At 40.5% G+C, this 22,945-nt stretch overlaps 1 protein-coding gene across 1 annotated transcript in view; it reads right to left on the bottom strand.

Annotated features, from left to right (window-relative positions):
- The window catches only part of LOC103827373 (complement C4-like), a 41,090-nt gene that overhangs the window by 2,037 nt on the left and 16,108 nt on the right, over positions 1 to 22,945 (bottom strand). Inside the window, exons 17-39 of the mRNA XM_009102903.4 lie at positions 22,642 to 22,842; positions 21,760 to 21,871; positions 21,464 to 21,534; positions 20,511 to 20,650; positions 19,453 to 19,665; positions 18,109 to 18,160; positions 17,597 to 17,677; positions 16,241 to 16,444; positions 14,654 to 14,729; positions 14,076 to 14,232; positions 12,619 to 12,714; positions 12,121 to 12,289; positions 10,996 to 11,162; positions 10,406 to 10,564; positions 9,745 to 9,804; positions 9,193 to 9,286; positions 8,353 to 8,521; positions 6,629 to 6,716; positions 5,915 to 5,989; positions 5,220 to 5,328; positions 4,166 to 4,255; positions 3,691 to 3,783; positions 2,915 to 2,998 (exon numbers count right to left, since the gene is read on the bottom strand). Of these exons, the coding sequence (XP_009101151.3) occupies positions 2,915 to 2,998; positions 3,691 to 3,783; positions 4,166 to 4,255; positions 5,220 to 5,328; positions 5,915 to 5,989; positions 6,629 to 6,716; positions 8,353 to 8,521; positions 9,193 to 9,286; positions 9,745 to 9,804; positions 10,406 to 10,564; positions 10,996 to 11,162; positions 12,121 to 12,289; positions 12,619 to 12,714; positions 14,076 to 14,232; positions 14,654 to 14,729; positions 16,241 to 16,444; positions 17,597 to 17,677; positions 18,109 to 18,160; positions 19,453 to 19,665; positions 20,511 to 20,650; positions 21,464 to 21,534; positions 21,760 to 21,871; positions 22,642 to 22,842 (2,760 nt within the window). The remainder of the gene's footprint in view (positions 1 to 2,914; positions 2,999 to 3,690; positions 3,784 to 4,165; positions 4,256 to 5,219; positions 5,329 to 5,914; positions 5,990 to 6,628; positions 6,717 to 8,352; positions 8,522 to 9,192; positions 9,287 to 9,744; positions 9,805 to 10,405; positions 10,565 to 10,995; positions 11,163 to 12,120; positions 12,290 to 12,618; positions 12,715 to 14,075; positions 14,233 to 14,653; positions 14,730 to 16,240; positions 16,445 to 17,596; positions 17,678 to 18,108; positions 18,161 to 19,452; positions 19,666 to 20,510; positions 20,651 to 21,463; positions 21,535 to 21,759; positions 21,872 to 22,641; positions 22,843 to 22,945) is intronic.

Raw genomic sequence — 22,945 nt, 5'->3', positions numbered from 1 at the left:
CTCTCACTCTCCTTAGTACACCTGACCTAAACTTTGCTAATGCAGCCTTTATGCTCTTCCCTCTGAATCTGATACACAGGACAATCTCCTGGTGATCCCCATATTAAAGTAACTTAGAAGATTCTGATCTGGATTCTGGCCCAGAAGTTTATTTATTCAGAATTGCAGTGCCCACTACAGAAGTGGGCATCCAAGGCAGATGAGGTGGCTACTCAGATACTGCAATGACACAAGAGCTGAAAAGATGCTTATTCCTCTGACCAATCTCAGATCATGAGGACACTATGTTTAACTAGAACAGTTTTCACAGTCTATTGGAAAAAAAAAAAGCAAATAACAGCAATATTCTAATTTCTTACTCTCTTTCTAACTATAATTTGAAATTTCCTGTAAAAATTCAATATTTAACCAGTTTAAATTACATGTAAATTACACTATGGTCTTTTTATCTGTTAACAGAATCTTGTGCATCATCTGCTCTAATATAGAGTATTTTTATAAGTATGGAAAGATTAGCCATCAAAATCCTAAAAGTAGAACAAAACTGAGGTAGAATATTCTAACATTAATTAGATTTCAGAGAATTTGGCAGGGACTGCTAATCTGTGAAACCTAGCTTTAAGAACCTTAACTACCACCTAGGTAAAACTTGCAACAGTTTAATATATGTTACTTATACATCTGCATTTTTAGAGACAATATAAGTCCTGTAGATTTTTTAATATAACCCAAGGCCTTTTTGCTGTTCCCTATGCTACATGGTGTCCTGAATTTTCATTTTGTTCACGGAATGCAGAGATGGGTCAGAACTACTTAAGAAAATTATGATGTTATGCCTCATTTGGCTTAAATTACCAAGGTGTTTCTTGGTTCATATGCTTCACAAATGGCCTAATACAATTCAGACAGTGGGATCATAAGCATTTGAGTCATTACCCAGAGTGGTTATTATGTAATTTCCAATCTTAAATCTCCAATTTAAAAAAAAAAGTTGACATTTAATGTTTCAAAGCATCCAAGTGGAATTTAAGGTAAACCATTACTCATAGTTTTAGAATCTGTAATGGGAAATAATGTTTAAAAAGGGGAGCAGGGGGGAAAGAAGAGAAAAAAGAAAGATTCTGTGCCACTTTGTATGGGCTATACTGTTCCCAAAAAGGACTCCCTGAGGGCTCCTAGGACAACACAAATATTAGCCATCCAAAATATATGTGCTAATTCTATCAATTATCAAAGTAATCTGAGAAGCACACACCTGCAATACTCTCTTCTGCTGACTCCCCAACACAAATAAGTGTTTCCATCAGTCCTCTGAACCAACCATTTACGTCAAAGGTTGTCAAGGAAATAATGACAGGGTCCAGAGAATGAGATTTTACCCTACTAATTCTCATCTAAATTTTTTGATGGCAACAGAGGCCAACCTCACTCAGAAGAGCTGCAGAGAATGCAAGAGATAACAACACTAGCTCAGTCACAGGCTGGTTTGGGTGCAACACCTAGCTTTTTCTTCATCCTCACATGTCTTTGTGCCTCCTGCCAGCCTTTCCCAAAGCTGCTGAAAGCTTCTTGGTGCTCAGAAGCTGCATCTGACAGCACAAACCAAAAAGAATAATCAAGTATGTGGGAATAGAAGACATCCTTTCCCTTCAACATCACGTTCAAAGGATATTTCTGTCAGCCACCAAAACCCAAAATGTTTCCACCGCTTTCCTGCAAGTTGTGAGTACAAATGCATTTGGACCCAGAGCCCTAAAGCCTTCAAATTCTGTAGGTATTCTCAAGAGATTAAAAAAACTTTCCATTGGGGTACCATAATCTCCTACAGTCAGTATTTTGACCACCAGGTACATTATCATTTCCCTCCATATGGAAAGCCCTGGGTATGTCAGATGCTCTCTCTGGACTCAGGAAGCACGGACTTTATTTTACTGAACATTGGGCACAGATCACAAGTTGAGAGCCATAAAGTACTCTGTGACATTGCCAGGCCCCTGGCCAAAGATAGATGGAGTGAGTTAATTATTCTGTTCCAGAGAGGGAAGATTTCAAAACCTTTGAAGTTCCTTTTTAAAGGCAGTCTCTGTCTGCCAAACTCCAAACTGGTGACCACATGACACCACAGAGGCTGAAGTTTGGTGTGGGTCACCTGACAGCTTCCCCAGAAATTACTCTGAAGAGTATCAGTGCTTTCTGATGCTGCTGATACAGTTCACATGGGGGCAGCTGGGATGGCAGGCTTGCAAAGGGACATTGTCTGAGAGCTGTGCAAACCTTTACACTGCACCTAACAACAAAGAAGCCTTTCAATTTCTTTAGCACAGTTATTAGATTGAAGTTCCAGAAGTTTTCCTGTCTTTATTGACCTAAGGCAAGTCACTGTGGACAACTCTTACCCTGTTCCACAAGGGTTGAAATTGCTCAATAATTAGTTGAGTAATAAGCACTTCAAATCTTCATTTGGTATCAGAAGAGAGATCAGTGGCTATGTCCACACAAGAAAAAATAAGGATCTGTCAACAGTCTATAAAATAAAACAATTGATGCAGAAGACATAATACCCCCACTACGCATGTGTTTGGAGGGGTTTATCTTAGACCAGCTCCAGTTTGTAACCATGGACTCAATGAGTCTGGAATGTGTCTTCTGGTACATTTTCATCTGAAATGTTTGAAGCCTGTGTGCTCTGGGACTGCACAATGTGAACCAAAAAAACCACCCCGGGGCTTCGCTGCACAGTGAGGCAGCTGCACCAAACAAGCCTTGCAGTAAATAAGCCTTCTGGAAAGCCTACTGTAGAAATTTATCTGACCCCACTTTTCCATGGCAGAAGAAGGCATCTGCATGGCTCATGCTGGCTAACATTTATTCAGCCTAGTTTTTCTCCAGGTGAATGAAAGATTTTGGTACTTACATGCTTTAAGGATCTTGTGGATTTTGGCCTCATAGTAATCAAAAACATTCTTGTTTGTACTGCTGAGGATCTCCACCTCGTATGCTGCAACAGACAACAACTCTGTGATGCCAGATGGCAACATGAAATTGCATCCAAAGCCTGAATTATAGGTGTGCATCTGCCAAGTGTCTGAACAGAGGCCAGTGTACCATCTACTCCCAAACCATGGAATTATTAATCAAGAGACCCTAGATTTGTATTCCTTTCTTAGTATGTTTCCAAGGAAGCTCCTCTGTGGTTAGGCTTTCATTATTTCCTGTCCTTCTGTTGGCATCTAACTTACCAATGGTGCACAACCAGTTTTCCTTCAGTAGTTTTTCTAACTTTGTATCCAAAGAAGAGGCCAGAAAAGTGATTTAACAAAGGGAAAAACATTCATCTAGCTCTGCAGAACTATGGCATGCCATGGAAACCCTATTATTTCTCTACATCCTGTAACATGAGGGATGTAGTGGACTGTGGTACTGCACCATGGGATTTTTCTAAACATAAAACCACAACGTAACATAATGTCCCCCCCTTCTGCCCCCGGCATCCTACTGCATCTTTCCAAGGCTTTTGCTTCCCATTTCACTGCCCTGATGACTACAACTGCACAGGTCTTTATTTCACATTTATTTCTCCTCAACCTCTTGGCCACATATGGAAAACCAGCTCAGTTCAGGAGAGCTCTGGGCATAAAACTACAAGTTTATACTTATTAAAATGAATGATACTTGTCTTTTGTGCCTTACCATAATCTGCAGTAGGTTGGTAGCAGACAAAATTAACACGCGTGGCTTGTGTTAATGATTTGCTGAAAGTTGTTTTTTGCCTTGGGCAGGGACCTGGAGGGAAGAAAATAAGTGATACACCACAATAGGCATGGATATGTAGAGAGATGTAGTTTTGCACATCCATATTCACACAACAATACAACAGAGAATAAAATGTCAGAACAAATTCCTTAGTGGTGTGATAGAGGATAGAAGGTTTTTACAAACACATGTATATATACATATATATATATATATTGCATTTAGCTATCAAAAAATCCAGGATATCTGAGAAAAAAATCAGTTTGATACTGAACATCCTAGAGGATGAATGTGTCCTGTATTACACATTAGGATAATTCTAATGGTCCTTTCTGGGCTGAACAGTTCCCATGTAAGCTGTTCCTAGGAGTAACTGCCTTCTTTTAGACCAGCTCACGCAGTCATTCCTTACCTTCTGCACACTGGCAGACGTCGGCGTGGCACAGCTTGGAAAGCATGGCACTGTGCTTGGGAGCGCTGTAGAACACACTGCAGCTCCTGTCTGTGGGCAAGGAACAAAGCAGCTTGTAGGGGAGAGCTCAGCTGGAAAAGCCTGTACAGTACAGCACAAACTGTGTTTGCAGCCCAGCTTTTCCCTGGTCCAGAGAAAGCAGAGCACTGAGGGATCAGATGCACACCAGCACTTCCCAAAGACCTACGGCTTAGGCACCTGGAGGAGCTGCCTTTCAGCTGGGCAATAGCCAGAGGTTATTTTTGTTCTGTTTGGATATTTTTTCTTTGGGAATTTTGTTATTTTGAGTTTTTTTTATTTGTTTGTATTTTTTTCTTTAAGTTGTACTCTTCCCTCCCTGTGTTCCCCCTTTTTTTTTTTGTTCCCTCTAGAAACCATCCATCTTAAAAGCCTCTTTATACCAGAGAACAACAGTGAACACTGCACAGTTTCAGAAGAAGAAGATAGGATTGACCAATAGTTAGTTAGTGGTTTAAACCCAGTGTAAACTGTCTTGGATGCCTACGTTAAAGCAAAGTAGAGATTTGATCTAATTTTCAGATATTGTTTGCATAACTTTGGCAAATGGGGATGATTTGCATTTAACCTTTCTTTGAATGAGGAACAAGACTGCTTTCCCTGGCAAGCACACTACAAAAGCCAAACCTCCAACATGGTCTGTCTTAGATGTATAAAGACACAGCTTGTCAAAACAAAATGTGAGTGAAATATGCTTAAAAGCACCATGAGAAACAGGAACTCAGTAAATCTGATTTAAAAATTCATGAATGTGAAAGTTCACATTTTCAGTCCCTTTGCAATACTAGGCCATTCCTGAGGAGATCTCTGTTTAGATTACCTGAAGAAACTGGAAAACAGTTATGCAAAGCTATTTTTTTAATCACTAGGCAAAATTACGTGGTTTCACACACTGCATCAAAATCAACTTTCTATGGACTGGAGGGTTTTTCTGAGAGTTGTCAAGCAGATATGTATCATATTTCTGTGCCCTTACCAGGGTTGTAAAAATCATAAAGGATGGCATTTGCTGGCTGAACCAAGCCCATGGGATTGATTTGCTTTGCCCCAAATGATACACAATCTGGGTCTGGTCCACTTGGGAGCTGGAGGAAAAAGGAAGAACAGTTTTGATGAGAAAACTCTCTCTCCTCAGTCAATTCCTCAATATTTGTGTCTGTGCTAGTTGTTGAACACTTGTTCTGATGGCATAGATGAGTTAATACTGATAGCTGCTTTGGCTGCAGAGGTGAAGCAATTCAAGTGCATGTAGGGTGGAGTCATTATCCAAACTACTGGAAAATATACACAGAGACTAGGGGTGTTAATCACTATCTGGCCTTGACATGCAAGATGTCCATGTGAAATTTACAGGACCACCAGTTAACACTTTTGTTATCACATATGAAAAGCCTCTCTTCTGGCTAGAGAGGGAGAGAGGATTTCTCTTTTTTCTTCAGCCAAAGGCCAAATCCTGAATATGAACTACATCTCCTTGGACACAGAATGGTGGAAGATGATGTGTTTCCCTTCTTCCCTTTCTCTGTTCTTTCCACTGAGCTGTTTAATAATGATAAATAACAAAAAATTACAGGAAGGTAATGGAAAGTAAAAAGTGCAATGATTCGATTTTTTAAAAGTCTATATGCTATCTGAAGTGGCAGGGATTAGAAAATCATTTGGTTTGCTTACCTCACCAAAGTAGAGCAAAACCTTCCCTTCCTTGTACTCAAAGTGCTGAATGTACCTGTCTGAAGCCGTCACCAACTGCAGGAAAAAAAAGAAACAAACAAATCAGAACAAACCCCTGGCAGAACAGGAATATGTGCCACCTTCCATATTCTAGTTTGCTTTGTTCGGCCCTCTTTCTTTCCCCATAAAGGAGACTGTCCCTAAAAGCACAAAACTGAGCAAACTTCCCTCAACCAAGCTGGCTCCAGAACCCCAAACTCTGAAGTCACATTGTCAGAGCACTGTGCCCCATCTCCTTGTCACTGTGCCCTGCCACCAAGCACCACTGAAAGACTACTTGCCTTCTGCTCTGCAAGCCCAGGATGCCCTGTCCTGGCATGACACAGGACAGCAGTACATGATAAGGGCACATTACTGCCCTGCTAAGCCTCACCCTAAGTTCTTTTACAAGGGACTAGGAAATCTTAACTCTGTTCACCACAAGCTTTGCATTTCTTGCATGTATTCAGCAAATATTTTTATTAGAATGAGAAGAGTGAAAATCTATCTATCTATCTATCTATCTATCTATCTATCTATCTATCTATCTATCTATCTATCTATCTATCTATCATCTGTTTTCCCATGTCTCTTCTGCAGATTTTTGAAAATATTTTGAAAGAAGAATTTTCTAAAGGCTCTGTAAAATGTTGCATAGAAAAGCGTGTTTCTAACCTGTTCGAGCTCCTTTGTGTCAGGCTCCAACCCACTCAGCAGAGTGAGATCAACCAGGGACATCTTTGGTGCTTTGGGACCTGTGGACCTTTATAAGGGACATGGTCAGCAGTGAGCAGCTGCACTGAACAGCCAGGTTGCTTTGAAGTGTCTGGCTTTACAGGCTTGCTAAAGGTGAAGCAAAACTTTCTGCTCCATTTAACTTTCCTAAGGGGATTTTAATTTGAAAATTAGCTGCCTAATTCATTAAGAGTCAGGAGGTAAAATGAGTCATGCAGACTAGTCAAATGGTCATCCAAAACCCAGGTGCCTTCCCTGAGATTTTCATATAGGCTTTCCTTGGAGCTGATAGGCAGAAAAAATTCTCCTGTAAATGACAGTTCATACCACCTTAAAAGCATTGTTGAAGCCAGGGAGGTAAGCAGCACTGACAAAGTATCTGCTCTCTATTACTTACAAAGTGGAGATAGGAAATGAATTTATCCAATTTTTTCACAGACTAAGTCAAATTTACATCACCTTTGCTGTCCGAGGCAAAAATCCTCATTGCTGTAATTATCCACTAAATATCTGTGTTGGATTTCTAATCTTTCAGCTTTCACCATCTCAAAAATCAGGAAGTGTGTCATTGCTGGAAAATGAAGTGGTTCTGCACTCACATGGGGTGCCTTGACATGAGATATTTTACACTTGGTGGAATTTCAGAACTGTTTATTTTGGCACTCTCCCTTTCCCATAAAGGATGCACCACAGTGAAGGGAAGAAGAATGGTGATGTAAATCATGCCTTCAGTTTTTATCCAATGTCTTAGCCACAAGGAATTTCACATTATTATCTAAGCCTCAGTCTAACACTCAGCAGAACAGTGATGCAGAACAGTTGATCTGGTAGCTGATAAATGTTACATAGAAAATAATTAGGAAGATGATGCTTTGGCCAGTAAACAATTAACTGAATATATGTTTAATGAGGCAGAGTGAAAATTGGGAATTAGGGTGACTTCAGTCCTCCCCTGCTATTGTTCATGCCACTGTTTAAAAGAGGAGATAAAACCACTGTCTTCAAGGCTTTGACAAAAGTCAGTGGAAAACCAAAATTCTACTGGAGAGAAAAACCTGTCTCTTGCATCCTGTTCCTCTCTAGAAGGTGAACATAGGAGAGGCACAAATTTGTGCTTCTGAGACCAATGCCAGACTATAAATGGCAAAAACGACAGGTGTTTCAGTGTTATGCTGCATAGGAGGGTTTCTTTATTCTTACCTCTGCCCTTGCCAACTGCTTGTCACAACAGAATATCCCATCTGTCTCCTCTTCTCTCCTAGGTAGTATTAGCCATCCTTTTTTTTTATGAGGCCAGAGTGTGACCAAAAAGGAATCTCTCCAGAAAGTGATGAAACTCTGTAAATATGCTACTACTGCATTCCAGCTGTATTTACCTTTTTTAATAAAATATTTATTTCAAATTTTTAGCCTGCCAAGTGCTTTAGAGTCTCCCCAGAATCTGATGGGGAAGAATCTGCAATGGACATTTGAAGTTTATGTAAACCATGTAAACAAATCTCACCCATTGTTTGGAAACCTTTTCTCCTGCCATGGGAGAGAGGACACACACTTAGAGTGCATGCAGACTCTGGGATGACTAGGCTGGATGGTGAGTTTGTGGATATGAAGAAGGTGACAAAGGAGACTTACAAGCCTATGAAGAGCTGATCTTGCAGACCTACCTGACACAGACTTTGTATTGCAAGGATTCTGTTTTGCTGTGAGTGGTCAGATCCCTTTTTCTTCTGCTGCGGATATCAAACCAATCCATTTTAGACAGTGTCTCAAACGTGCTGTTTCCTCCTGTAGTCAAGTCCTCATAATCATAGTCTTCATCAGAGTATTCAGCTTCTGGAGGGGAGAGACAGGGCCAGTCATTAACAAGTTTTCCTGCAGTTTGGCTCCTTTTTGGCTTAATGATAAATTCCAGTGGGCAGTCATGCCATCACTGTGAGTGTTATAACAGTTCACTCTACACTGTCTCAGTGTTTCCAAGTCATTCAGAGTTAGAACTCTAGGAATAAGTGTAGGAAGAATAACTAACAAACGGAGCTAAGAATGGGGTTTAGACTATGCATAAACATTTAAAGGACAATCACTCCCTCCAAAAGTTAACAATTCAAACAGAAAAAAACATAGGCAGAGGTGATGATGACTACACACTTCAGGAGATGCAAAACACATTCTTGCTTATATAAAAGACCTATGACAGATCTGTCTCAAAGAATTTTAAGCCCACATGCTAGGTCCCTCATTAGCCAGGGAACTGAGCAGGGCTTTCCCCTCTGTGTAGGGAGTTCACCTCCCCTTTCTCAAGAAGAGTTTCTAATGGTATCTGTGTAACCACTAAGAATAAGAATAATGAGCAGAATGAAATAATGACTGGGTAGGGTTCAGGGATTTCTCTTTTTCCTTGTTTCATTCATTTATTCCCACTTTCCAAGGCTGGAAAGCTATGAAGTATCACTAGCAGCTGGCCAAACGTGTTACCTTTGAGACCCAGCCCCTGCCCTTTCACTCACCAGAGTACTTAAGGCTCCCTTCCACTTCTACTGTCAAATTCAAATCATTGCAGGTGTTGTTCTTCAGCTCGGGTGACCAGTACATTTTTAATATCTGAGATGAACACACAAACAGCAAGCCACTAAAAATATCATTTAAATGACAAGTCATTTACCCACCCAGGACTCCAACACATGGTGATGGGACATGGGAGTGTGGAGACAATGGCCAGTCCCTGAGTGGCACAGAGGACTGTCACAGATAGAAGTAGGTCCCATGTGCAAGTCACAAATGGGGTGGGACTCCTTTGAGATAACACTCCATTCCCAAACACAAAGAGGTATTTCAAACTCCAGCCACCTCTATCCTTGACATTTTATGGATTTAATGAAGTTCAAGACAGGAAAAATTGACAGTCCATAAATTGACAGGGCAGGCTTTAGGCCCAAAATTTTACAATTTTGGAGGTAGGAACACAAAGGTTGAGGCCATGTCAAGTAGGTTTTCACTTTGGTTTAATAAAGAGATTAAAGAAGTCCAGCTGGACTCTGGATCTTGAATTTACAGCTTACACTCATTGTCCCGTTTCCTTTGCCATTCACAGATACTTCAAGTTTTCTCCCAAGTTCAAACTGCAAAACAAGGGAAAAGAAAAGGTATTTAGATTGTGGTTGGAATTTGGTCTATTGTTTTCCTGACATCTTGACAGTCTTCTATGCCTTTATCCCCCAAGATTAGGTAGGGAAAACTTCCAGCTATGGAAGGAATTATGAGACCTCATGTCTCAAGATTTTAAATGAACTGAGCTAATGAATCTCACTCTGATTTAGAGTTTTAGGGCACAGTAGATGTGTTTTACCAACTCTAGCCCCTCCTTTCTATCCTGGATTTCACATTTTCACAGTTCCACGCACAGTGAAGATCAGAATATTCCCCTTCCTCCTCATTCCCTAGAAGGACTTAGGTTCCTGGCTACTCTTCACTTTTGGGAGACATTTGTGCACCAAAGTCTTCAGGGGCAGGAGAGCACCTCTAAAGTGTGCCACTAAGTACCTGATGGGTTTGGGGTTTTTTAACCTTAAAAAGATTCTGTTGTTTTACAGATCAAATTATTTAAAGGTTTGAAAAATCAGCTGCATCATGGTTGCTTAACATGACAAAACCTAGGCCAGAGGATTTGATTTCTCCTTCTTGAGGGGGAAAAAACCTTTGTGGCCACCAATGGTTGTATACCTCTAGCTGCTTCTGAAATGCTTCCTGGGCATCAGTCAGAACAATCCTGTAGGAATTTCGCCTTCCAGGTGTTCCCAGTCTGATAGTCAGGTCAGTGGAAACACTGTCCAGTGTCCGTATGCTGTATGCTGAGAGAGCTTCTAAGGCCATCACTGTGTCCTAGGTGAGGAAGAAAAACAAAAAATACTGGCAGTTATGCCAAGTTATTTCAAGATGTGAGATGACATTATCAGTCACCTTGAATCAGTTTTATGATTTTTTGCTTCTTTAAAGTTCTCCTGCATTTGTCAGCTCCTACTTCCACAGACTATTCATTTAATTCCCCAGCTTGTTCTTATAGCACTAAATTTTAAACACATTGGAGTCCTGACCTTAGATTATCCTACTTCTTCATGAGATCAAAGAATTTTCTTTTCTGGCTTTTAACTATTTTATTGTGGCCCATTGCTAATTAAGGATCCAAAATCATTACTGCTTCATACACCAAAGAAGTTGAAAATTCACTGTTCAAATCTAAATGAAAAAGTTCTTAGGAGGCTTCTACTTCCTTCCCTCCCCTTAAGACTGCCCTCGAACTGGTGGTCAGGCACCTGTGTAGAGCAGTATCCTCCACCATAGTTCCTCCTCTCTGTCAGCCACGTGGCAATGGGCCTTGCATATTCCATGTCATCCAGGAGCAAGGTGTGAAGAAGGGCATAGGCAGTGGTTTCCACTGAGACTGCGTTGTTGCCATTTCCCCAGTGGCGCTGCTGCTTTGCTGCAAGAACAACTCAGTCCTGAATCACCTTGGCAGAGACTTTTGTCAAAAATCACTATTGTTCTACACAGTGGGTAGAACAATAGCATGACAGTGCTTCTTGTCATGGCACTGTGTAACCACAAGACACAGATGCTGTTGTGAGTGCAACAAATCAGCTGGGAAGCAAAGATAAGGGAAAAGAAAACCCACAATTTTCAATTTGGATTTCTCCCACCCATGGATCTAATGATCCCCTTGTACAGTGCTGCCCATCTGATGGAGTGGTAGCATTGTGTCTGGTGGTCCCTCAGACAAAACAGTTTTAATTATGGTCACAAATCCAGCCTTGATTAAGGAGAAACATATTCCCTATGCTTAAACTGGGGCTGTTGAACAGTACTGTATTTACCAAAAGCATTGGGAGGAACAACCAGGATGGTGGTGCAGCCACACAGCTGACTGACTCAGTAGTCACCACTGCCACACCCTGTGGGGGTCAGTGGGACATCCATGGGAGCTGGGACAAAGCACTCAGAATGGGTGGGGGGCTGTGAAAGTAGGTGGGCTGGAAGAGACACCTTCCCTCTCAACCACAAATCTGGTCTGGACTACTCCTGTATGTTGCTATTTTTACTTATGAACTTCCTTCTTTCTCATTTGGCCTCAACTTCTTTTTCTTCCCATGGGAAGCAGAAAACATTAATGAATATTTACTGTAGTTTTGTTCTAGTTTCAAAATCAGAGAAGGTTATGATTCAGGCTTCACTAGCGACACATTTTAATATTACATATTAAAATGTAAAATATTAAAATATTTAATTATGCAATTTAAATTATTAAATGTCTTAGATATATACATACACAGTTGCATAAAATTAACGTTTCTTCATTTACTTCAATTTGTTTTGTTCATGTAAATGAGTTTCTATTAGAAAAAGTGCTTTTTAAAGGGATTTTTAAGAGTGGTTACCAGTACCTTCATCAAAGGAAGAACAGCCCCTTAATTTGTCTTTCACAAACTGAGCTTCTTCACTATCAGACTGTACGAGTGTCAGAGCATAAGCAGTGATGACTATAGAATAGCAGTCAGTATTTCTTGAAAACTGATTCCTCATGTAAGCCACTGCTCTTGTAACCACTTGTGCCTGTGGAAACAGAATAGATCCATTTGTAAAGATCACTGAGACCTGCTAACTGTTACTTCTGGCACTAGGAAACTGGTACTTGAAATTAGAATACTTCCCTCTAGTAATTGTTAAGACAATTATAATGATATTTGCTTAGCAAATATTACAGCCATTGATGATGGAGCATGTAGCTCAAAACCCCTTGTTTTATACCAGGCCACGACATCTTTTCCTACCCACCACAGGTGCAAGCAGATTTTAAACCCCACTTGCAGTTCTCCAGGAGATGGTAGGGTGGGTATGCCACAGTGCAATAGACTGCAGACTTAAAGAGCCAGGCTTCCTACCACATCAGGTGACGGGAAGACACGTAGGGTCTGTTGCAAGGCTATGGTTACAAAGGCTGTCATAGCCAAATCGTCTTCTGCTGACTTAATGCCACCCTGAAAGATGAAATGGAAAAGTTAAATGTGCATGCATAGCTTTAAGATTAAATCTAGAAAATTACTTTCCATAAAGTCAAGGATCTTCTCTGCAAACCCCATGACTGTGTAACGTGTCGCTGTTGCCTCAAATTTTTTTCACTAATATGTGTCCATCTAAAGTATATCTTCTATAGTGGCTGCATTAAATGTTGCATTGAACATGTAAGAGATCAGGAACCCACCACGGGGAACCAGCTGATAATCAAATAGTTATTTATCTTACAGCTAAAAATCTATAATTTCTCATTGAAACATTCATGGTTTCAATTTTCAGTCACTAGGAGGGTGGGGTTGTTTTCATTTCTGTGCTACTCTCTACACAATAAAGAGCCCTCTACCTTGCAGACAGAACACTCCTGTAAAGGTATTTATACACCATATTATTTCTTATCCCTCTTGATAAAGTAAGCTCTGTGGTCTCATTACCTTTTTTTCCCCCTGAAAGTTCTTGAAGTATATGTAAGATAGAAGATTATCTCAGCTTGAACACAGGTCAAAAAAACCCAAAACCCTTTGACCAGTCCTTGAGCTACTTGTTTCTTTTTCCCCAATATTGTTACATCAACTGTGAAACTAGCTTTGAGGCCAGAGTGTGAAAGCCTCACTAGTTATTTGACACAGATCAGTAAAAATATTAATGACTGTTTTTTTATACATATATATAGTCATTATATTGCATTTTCAATGAGTTTTGGAAGATGCACATTACTTTCCTAGGCTAAATTAATGGACAGTACAATAATTTTGTGTTTCTGGACAGCTATAGATGATGGGTAGACCAAGATATGCAATTTGAAATTCTGATTAAGTGTTGACATTTTCTTTTTTCAATCATGGGCATGGTGAAATACTGAAACAGATTACCCAGACAGACTGGGATGTCCTTGAGACACAGCTGGATGTGTTCCAGCACAGTGTGATCTAACTAGAACTGTTCTGAGCAGAATTTGGACTAGATGAGCTCTGGATGCCCCTTCAAAACAAAGTTACAATTCTACACTCTATGGCCTTAAGGGATAAAAGGCTTACATTTTTACCAAATATGTGACCCCCAAAATAATTTTTTAAGTGCCCCATAGGCATAGCTGAAAAACGTGTCTAAGACTGTATAAAAAGATAAAGGTGGTGGTGAAGTGCTAGCTATGCATCTGACATAACAGACATCTTAACAAATTAATTTTGCATTGCAGATTTTGTACTTACATTACAGATTTATTTTCTTTAGATACATTTATTGTAATTCAAGAATTCACAGCACTCCTTTCAATCCCTAATAACCCTAAATGCACGACAAATCATTCTAACTATGGCTGACCTACCTGCATTTTCCTGTCCATTACAGGGTGGTGGTCATGGAATGAGCCATCTGCCTGCTGTTGATTAACCAAGTAGGAAATGGAGTTGCTTATGTGACTGTCTTGTATACCGAAGTATTCTCTGCTCCTTGTAAGCACTTTAACAATGAATGCAGTTAACCTGCACAAAAGAAAAATTTCCAAACTTGTGCTGACAGATATTTATAGAAGACTACATTGACAGGAAGAAAAACATAGTAATTTTATGCACAGACTCATATTCAATGCAGTGCACTCGCTGAAACCTAGTGAGTTATTGTTCAACATCAGCTTGAATTTTTCTACTTCATGAGAAATGCAAAAGAATCAGTGGCTCAGTATAAATCTCTTTCACCAAGGACTTAATATGCTAAGAGAATTTGGTGGCTGATTATTCATGGCAAAAGTACATAGGAAACCACCAGATTTTCAAAATTCATCACCAAAGAAAAACTTCTGATGCATCAAATGATAAGAGGTAATTTGAAAAAATAATCCCAACCAAATAAACCCCTAAAAATAAAATCCCAAAAACAAAACCCCAGGAAAAGAAAATCACTTACCATACACTACTGGGGGTTGTTTTAAATGCTCCATAGGACCCATCCTCCTTCTGAAACTCAAGCAGTCTAGTGTAACCTGCATGAGCAGGAGAGCACGTAACTCTTCAGAGAACACCCATATTTATTGGGCATTTTCCTAAATCACTGGTATTATAATAGACATGTTTTGTATTGACTGGTGGAAAAGTTCATGGAAGCATTCACTGGGGCATTAAGGAGGAAATGTCTGCGTCAGCAGAATTTGACACAGAAAAATCACTAGGCTTAGAAGATCCTCTGTCTTGTTTGACTTAATTGAGTCAAGCAAATAACCTGAAAACTGCAGATACCTATGGTTACAAAACACTGTATGTGTAGTGAATACTGGGAAATTATTTCCCATTATTGACAACTTTTCAAGCTGTTGATTTTATGGTGCACTGAATCAAAAAGTATACCAAACATCTTCTATTGGGTCAGACACAGTCTTAGAAAAATCATGACTTATGGCTTCAGATCTTGATTGCTATTATTTTGACCAATTTTGTATCATATCCACAGAACTGATGAACTTTTTTACACTGATGAACTTCACTAAGAAAAGCATAATGTAGGCACTAAATGATGCTGATAATACTAAATACTTATTAGCAGGATCTCATGTCACTTTTGGCAGGCTTGATAAACAGACAAAGATCTTCATGCAGCAACTGCTAGCATGCTTTTAATCTCTATTTATACACTTGTTTTTCATTGATGAAATGGGTTTATCATATCTGAAGATCACAATGACAACTGAATTGTAATGCTTTATGCCATAAGCACACCACTGTATTTAGAAAGATCAGCTGTACCTGCTCCAATACTAATTCTCTGTTTTAATTCCTGTGAACTGGAGCATTTCCACATACTGTGGTCCTGACTTTGCCGTATGTTTAATACCAGCTTTGGATCACATCTTGGACTGGAGTCTTCCAGAAGCAGACTTGCAGGTGTCCTCTCCCTAAGGAAACTCCATCACTGGCTTGGCCAAAGGCTGCTGAAGTCCTTCTAGCTTATGTAATGATGAATACAGGAGTGGGCAACTGAAGGTGCCGAAATCATGATTAGTACTGGGAATTTCCTTTTAATACTCCTCTTGACAGCCACAGAGATGTCTACATCCCAGCTGGCTACCCTAAGCAGTGTCTGTGAACACTGTATGGGGAGAATAAGCATTTTTAGGATGTGATTTATCTTGGTTGATGTTGAACATTTGGAGGCAATGAACAACTGGCTTTTGCTATCCATTTAGTCTGAAAAGAATTTTCATTGATCAGCTCAGATTTTACTTTCTACTTCTAAATTAGTCAAGAGAGAGAATGGACTGTCAGTGTCAATACCATCCAGTGCCAGATGCTGGTTGTTAGTGTCCTAAGCCCTCCTCACATGTCTGTCCTTTGCGTCTCATGTCTGTCTGCAGACTGCCAGGGGCATTTCTGTGAGGCTGTGGTAAGACAGCGGGCACTCAGGAGGCAGCTGCAGCCAGGGTGCAGTGCAAACAGATAGCAAGGATCCCATCCTTTGGCCTCTGGTTGGTTTGCCATGTTTTGTTTTTTTCCTGCCTACCTTTTTCAATCATACTGATGGCTTCCTGCTTCCGTTCGGGATTGAAGTTCACCCACTGCTCGCTGGCATCCAGGTACTCAATGGCATAGACTGCAGGGGCCATTTTCACCATTGTTTGCTCTGCACAGCCTGTGGGCACCTGAATCAGCCTCTCAACTCCATTGAGACTCAGACAGTTCTCAACAGACTGATCCATAATGTTCCCTGTTGTAAAAAATACAAGCCATAGTATGTATCTTATTTAAAACGGATTGCTGTAGTATGAAGAAAGGTAATCCTACTACAGGCTGACATTCCAGCATGGCCCAGTAATCCTCACTGCTCAACACTGTTCTTAGCTACCTGAGACTTCATAAAGCTCTTTAGAGAAGGGCAAGGACGAGGTGCCAGGCCCCAGGAATGCTGGAGAAAGAAGGCTGGCACAGTGATGAAGAAGAAAGAGTCCTCAGGCTACTGGAGGCAGGGAAGAAACAGAAGGGGGAAAGTCTTGTCTATCAGGTTTGGGCTGGAAAAGCCTTGTCAAACCAGCTCTGATCCTCCCACAGAGGGATAAAAAGATTGTGTATTAATCATGCCAAACATTTTATGTGGGTTTTTTTTTTCTCTGCAATTTTATAACTTTACAAATTCAATGATCCCTTTATTTTAGAACAGGTATTTGAAATGGAAGCCAATGTCCTCTGTGTCACAAATACATTATTTTGCATTTCGGGGTTGGGGGGGAGGTATTTATCACTATTAAAAGGACTTGCTTATAGATGTTTCAAAATTTGTATGCATGAGTGTATATCTATATCTATATATATATCTATATATATATCTATATCTATATCTATATCTATATCTATATCTATATCTATATCTATATCTATATCTATATCTATATATATATCTATATATATATATATGCATACAACTATATTTGATATAATGAATATATGAACATATCTCCTCTTTGGAAACACAGAACTCTCCAGAACCTCAGAGTCCAGCATCCTTATTTCTGGAATCCAAAGCAGATCTCTACAGCCCTGCATGAAGTTATTAGAGAAGACGAACTCTTCCCTTCATGTCTGGCTTTCCCATGATGTTAGTCTGAGCTCAGTGAGGAAGGATGGATCTCATAATGCTATGGCGCTCACTACAAGTAAGAAGGAGCAATTAGAAAGAGGAAGGAGGTACTGGCTCAACCCTGGGGATGTTTTGTTTTATGACCTGATCATGTAGGACAGACCATTTGAGTCATAACAGAAAAGCCAGGAGAGAGTGGAGACTTGCCATGCAGGAATGAGCAGCACAGAGGGGCCTGCCCCTTGTCACCTATGGAGAAGTTGTTGACAAAAAAATTACATTTACCTTTCAGGCTAACTAACACGTGGCTGTCAGAACCTGGTACCATATTAGATGGTCTGTTCAGGTCCACTGTATGGGACTTCACTGTAAATAAAATAACAAATAGATATCTACATCCAGACTTCAGAAAAATAAACAACATACTGTAATTTTAGAAAAAAATAAACTTATCTTTCTTATAGTTTTCAATCTTTAGCAATATTTTACACTTGAAAGAACCTGTTTTTAATACACTTAAGACCCATAAGTGAATTAAATAGATGACCAGCTTATAGATAAAGAATGATACCTTGAAAAATAATAATGAAATAAATAAATTCTAAAAATTCACAATTCTTCTTTTTTTTTTTTTTTTCCCATGAGTCTTTTTCTATTTATTGGATGGAGAGACTTCTGACAAGTTCTGGTTAACCAAGGGAACATCTGTCCATCAAGGAGTATTTCACTGCCCCCATAATTCACTGCTCATTCTTGCTCCAAACCTCATCTGTATGTAATCTCTTTGGGTAACTTACAGTCACTGTTAATGCAAATGGTCTCTTCTTCTCTCTGTAAAACACCTTCAGTCTGCACAGTTAAAGAAAGAAAAGTTAAAAAGTTTGCAAGCACTCACACCTGAAATTAAGCTGCAAGAAACTTGTGAGCTCCACCCAAGCACTAGGCCAGCAGGTGGCACAAAAAACTGATTTTGAAGGGAGATTTCTCTCTAGGTAAAACTCAACCTTTAAATAAGAATTTTGGTTTCTCAACTGAAATACCAATAAGTTTGCTGATTTTTTATGTTAGTATTGAAACATTTCCCTGGAGGAAATTTCTGTTACCAAACCCACTCTCAAAAATTAAATTTCAAACTTTATTCTCAGCTTTGTGACCCATCAAGACAAGTTCACAGAGGGACTCATTTAGGTAAACCTCTCATGTATGAAATCCATGAAATTCTGAGTACATCTTGGGTGTAAGACTTTAACATGCTTTCCCTTCTGATTCCTCACATCCCTCTTCCTACAGTTTCAGTTTTAAATAAAGCTATTTTTATTGGTACTTCTAGTGTTTTGGTGTAACACTGAACTCAGACTGTGTCTATATCTACAAAAGGTATAGCCTTTAACAACTGCAGGTTCCCAGCATCCTGTGCCTTATCCTTACCTACATGGTAATCCCTGACACCTGGGGTGCAAGGATTTATATTTTGCACTTTTTATGTGGGTGGAAAAAAGTCCTCCATGGATGACTTAGGTATTGTAATGAGTCTGTGTTGGCACTTGAAAAGTAATTTTTTTTCTAAAAGTCTCCTCCTTTTTATAATTTTGAAAGAGTGACAAGGTATTAAATAATCAATACAGCATCTCTGTTAGCATGTTTTGCATGTTTTTACCTATGCATTAGTTAAGAGTGAAGATTGATCCATTGACCAGAAGGAATAAAATAGGGTTTAATTTTATTACTAGCAGAGAGCATTTCCTTCTTAAAAGTTTGCTAGATGGACATCTTCAATCTTGTCTTTACAAGGAAAAAAGAATTCTCATACAGGTTGATGAAGCATCCACCTGTATGAGAATTAAACAGGGAGGAGTTAAAGATTCTAAGACAGGCGCCTGCTGAAGAATTTGTTGTTGTGTCATGGGTAAAGGATGTTTTTTGCCATAGAGAGCAAACCTTTCCACATACAATAGACAAAGAGGCTTAATTTTCTCCTCTCAGTCCTTGCTGAACAATGGATTTCCTGAATTGCTTCCAGCCTTGTGTTTGCACCATTTCACTCCCTCCACGACAACTCCAGGTATAGTGCATGTTGCATTTGGGGACAATTTGTGAAGTGCCTGCCCTCAGTCAGGGCATACCTAGCACAACATACATACCACCACTCTGAGATTCTTCCTGACGCTGTCGCTGTGCCCAGAATCCCGGTCGAAGGCAATGATGGTGATTGGGATTTCTCCCACAGTCAGGGGGACGACTGAGAAGAAGGCTGGTGTTGCTGAGTTCCCCTTGGCCAGCAGCTGCAGCTGCACTGCCTTCGCCGTGGTCTCCGCAGTGCACAGCCCCTTCACTGCTTCCATCTTCACTGTCACCTGTGGGCACAAGGCAATGCCCAAGAGCAGTCCTGGTGCACAGGGAAAATACCTCTGGATGCCCCTTCCAATGTAATTTGTTCTGTGACCCCATGGTCTGCTAATATTCAGCTATATTGATTAGGGCTCTGAAGGTAAAACAGCTAACATTTCTTCATTACACTGAACTTGAAACAGAGTTTTGGCCTGTCCCTGAATCACAGTGAAGTAAGAAGGATAGTGCATTTTTATAATAGTGCATTTTTATACATCCCAGCTCTGCACAATTCAATGCAGCTCAGAGGATGCTGGTTGAACAGCTGGATGGGAGATGGGAAGAAGTGAAAAAAAAAGAGTATCAGCCTTAGGACAATGAAGGCCCTAAGCCCAGTGACAACTGTGGCCATATGCAGGAGTGCATAGGAGCTACATGAAGAGGAAAAGCGGCTCTGTGTTGTATGCTCAATGAATTTTGTGGCTAACATTGGATGGTGCACTCATACTCATTTTTCTCCCTATCTTGTGTACCTTGTGAAGTGTCAGCAAGTGTCAGTGTCAGCAGCTGGCTGTTGTCCAGATCAGCAGGCAGCAAAAAGGGAACAGATTACTTCAGTGAAGGGGAAGAAGTAACCAAAAAACAAAGGATATGGCTATGTAACATGGTGAATAAAATCTGCTCAATACAGGAAGTTTGATTACCAAGTAGAACTGGATCCTGTGCTTGGGAAAGAGCTCAAGAGAGGAGCATTATGTCTGGGCTGTAGGGGGACACTGAAGGGCGGCCAGGACATTCCCATTAAATTATTACAAAACCATAGCTCTAGCTAGCTTGGCATGCAAGGTGCAGCAGTTGTTGATAACACTACCTGGAGATCGTTGGGCAGGTAGTTGTAAACCACTGCTTTTATTTCCAGCTGCTCGTGTCGTCTGACTGAGTACGGTAGTCTCAGGGACACAAAAAAGTCCTTGAAAACTGCAAAGGTGTGGGGGTCAGCCACACAGAGCCCTGGGGTGAGAAAAAGAAAAACAGCTAGAATTGAGAATTACACACTTAACATCAGCTGATCGGAAGTCAAATGTCTAATCAAAAGTCAGTGCCTGGGCTCTCCTGAGGTCACGAGCAGGCTGAGGAAAACAGGCATACTCAGAACTCATTGAAATTATCTCAAGTTTGCCCCCTGGAGTCACTGGTTTTTCATAGCTAAAACTTGGCAGAGGGATTGTATGTTTTCTGAGTGAAATGATGCCCAGTTTTCCTCCCCTTTCAAAGCGGAGCTGGCAGTACAATATAGACCCTTTTTCCATCCTGTGTAGTCCTCACCAACTCCTAGGAGCTCCCAGAGGGCAGCACCTGGGAACCTGGGCTCTCTGGCTGGTCCTTTGCTGGTTTTCTGGTGTTCTTTTCTGCCTTAGAGACCACAGATGTTCATGCTTTGAGATGGCCAGAACGTGGTCCCAGAACCAAATAAAAGTGATGTTACTACTGCTGCCTCTCATGTGGCTTCCTGGCCACGTGGAAGCTAAAATCAGGTGGTTTAAACAGTGGAAAGAATAAACGACAATTTTGATTGTATGATCCATCATCCTTGAACCCCTACTCCCTGTTGTTTTTATAAATATAAAGCTATACCTTAACTTCTAGTTGGACTTCAACATGGCATAAAAGAGAGAAGTAGCTATTATGATCAAAACACTGTGTTTTTCCGTACCGACTGTTTTATTCTGCCAGCATAACATTCTATCTCTCTTTTGAAAATTACACATTCTCTATTCATCCATATAAAGAAATAAAAAAACAAAAAATAGCCAACACTTATACCTTTTTCAGGAGATATACTTATTGCCTGAACTTCCCAGGTAGTTATAGAGTCTGGAGCGAAGTTTTTTACACTGGAAACACAAAAAAAATGTTTTAGAAGGCATGTACAAAATGTAAACATTTTAATTTGATGAAGTTTGAGTATTTAAAGAGAAAAACATATTCCCTCAGCTGTGGAGATGAAGTACTTGCAAATATTCCGAAGTCCTCTGCATCAGATAGTAAATAAAGCTGATAGTTGTATACATTTGAGAGTACAAATTTAAACATATTCAGCCAGTTAGGCAACACAGTACCTGTGCTTTCCAGGGCTTTCCACTTCTTCAAAACTCCACCACCAGCTCTCAGGAAAATAACTGCGCAAGCTGACAGAGGTTTCATCAAACAACTCTTCATGTTCACTGTATTCTGTAAAACAGGAGCGAGGTTTCTTTTTGGAAGTCTTCAGCTGCTGACCTTACACTGTCTTGCAACTCATAAAAGCACAAAAAAATGCTCTGAATGAAAAGATTTCATCTGGGTTTCATCTTGGGAATTGAAGAAAGATGTTGAAAAAAGAGGAACAATGACCGTAGCTTGTCACTGAAGAAAGAGCTCCTCTTCCCAGCTACAATAACTAAATGCTACCAAATGAGAAATCAGATTCCTGTAGTAAAGCTAGCAAAGATGTTCCCAGTGTCCCATACTTGTGACAGACAGGGGAAATCTGTGAGAAATGGTAGCAGAAATTACACTCAGAATGGGATCATTTTAGATATCAAGTAATTTTGGGTTTTTTTGGTAATATAATAGTAGCACCATTAATTAAAGAGTCATAAATCTGAGACCACTGAGAGCCCTAAATGCAGACAACCACCCCCTTCCCCCTCTGCTGTCTGTGGCCTCTCTGGAGTGTGGGCAGGGGCCACCAGTTCCTCTGAAAGACTGGAGGGGCCAGCAGTGGCTGAGGTGACTCCTGCCTTTTCTCACCCCAGGAGTTATCCTGTGCCAGTCCCACCTACCCAGCATACAGGTGTGAAGACGCAATGCTGCGTGGCTGCTGCACTTGTACTGGGGCTCTCTGAAATGCTGATGGGAAAACTTCCTCCCCAGCCCCACAGCACTAAAATGCCCCTTGACCCTCCCCAGCCACCACAAGAAGGGTGAAAGTGGCAGAGCTGCGTGCTGCTGCTCCTTACGTCGTGCCAAGCCCACTCTGTTCATCTGCCTCGCCTGCTTCCTGAGGGCTGTGGCTTTCTCACAGCAGTCCTGGAAGGCATCCCTGCACTCCTGGGAGCCAGACACCTTTGCCAGCCTTTTTGCACAAGAAAACCTCATGGGATTTAATTTCATTCCATCTTGGCAGCATTTTAGTAGAGCAGTGTTTTGGTATCTGCTGGCTGCAATAGAATTAAAGCCCAGAATTAGTGCTGTGTAAGAAGAAATCGGTGTAAAGGTGTTCATTGTGCTCAATCCTGTCATTCTTTGCCATTAATATCCATT

This window comes from Serinus canaria, chromosome 1 (assembly GCF_022539315.1).
Source record: "Serinus canaria isolate serCan28SL12 chromosome 1, serCan2020, whole genome shotgun sequence".
NCBI classification, from domain to species: domain Eukaryota; kingdom Metazoa; phylum Chordata; class Aves; order Passeriformes; family Fringillidae; genus Serinus; species Serinus canaria.
This window is presented reverse-complemented; position numbering and strand designations above follow the sequence as displayed.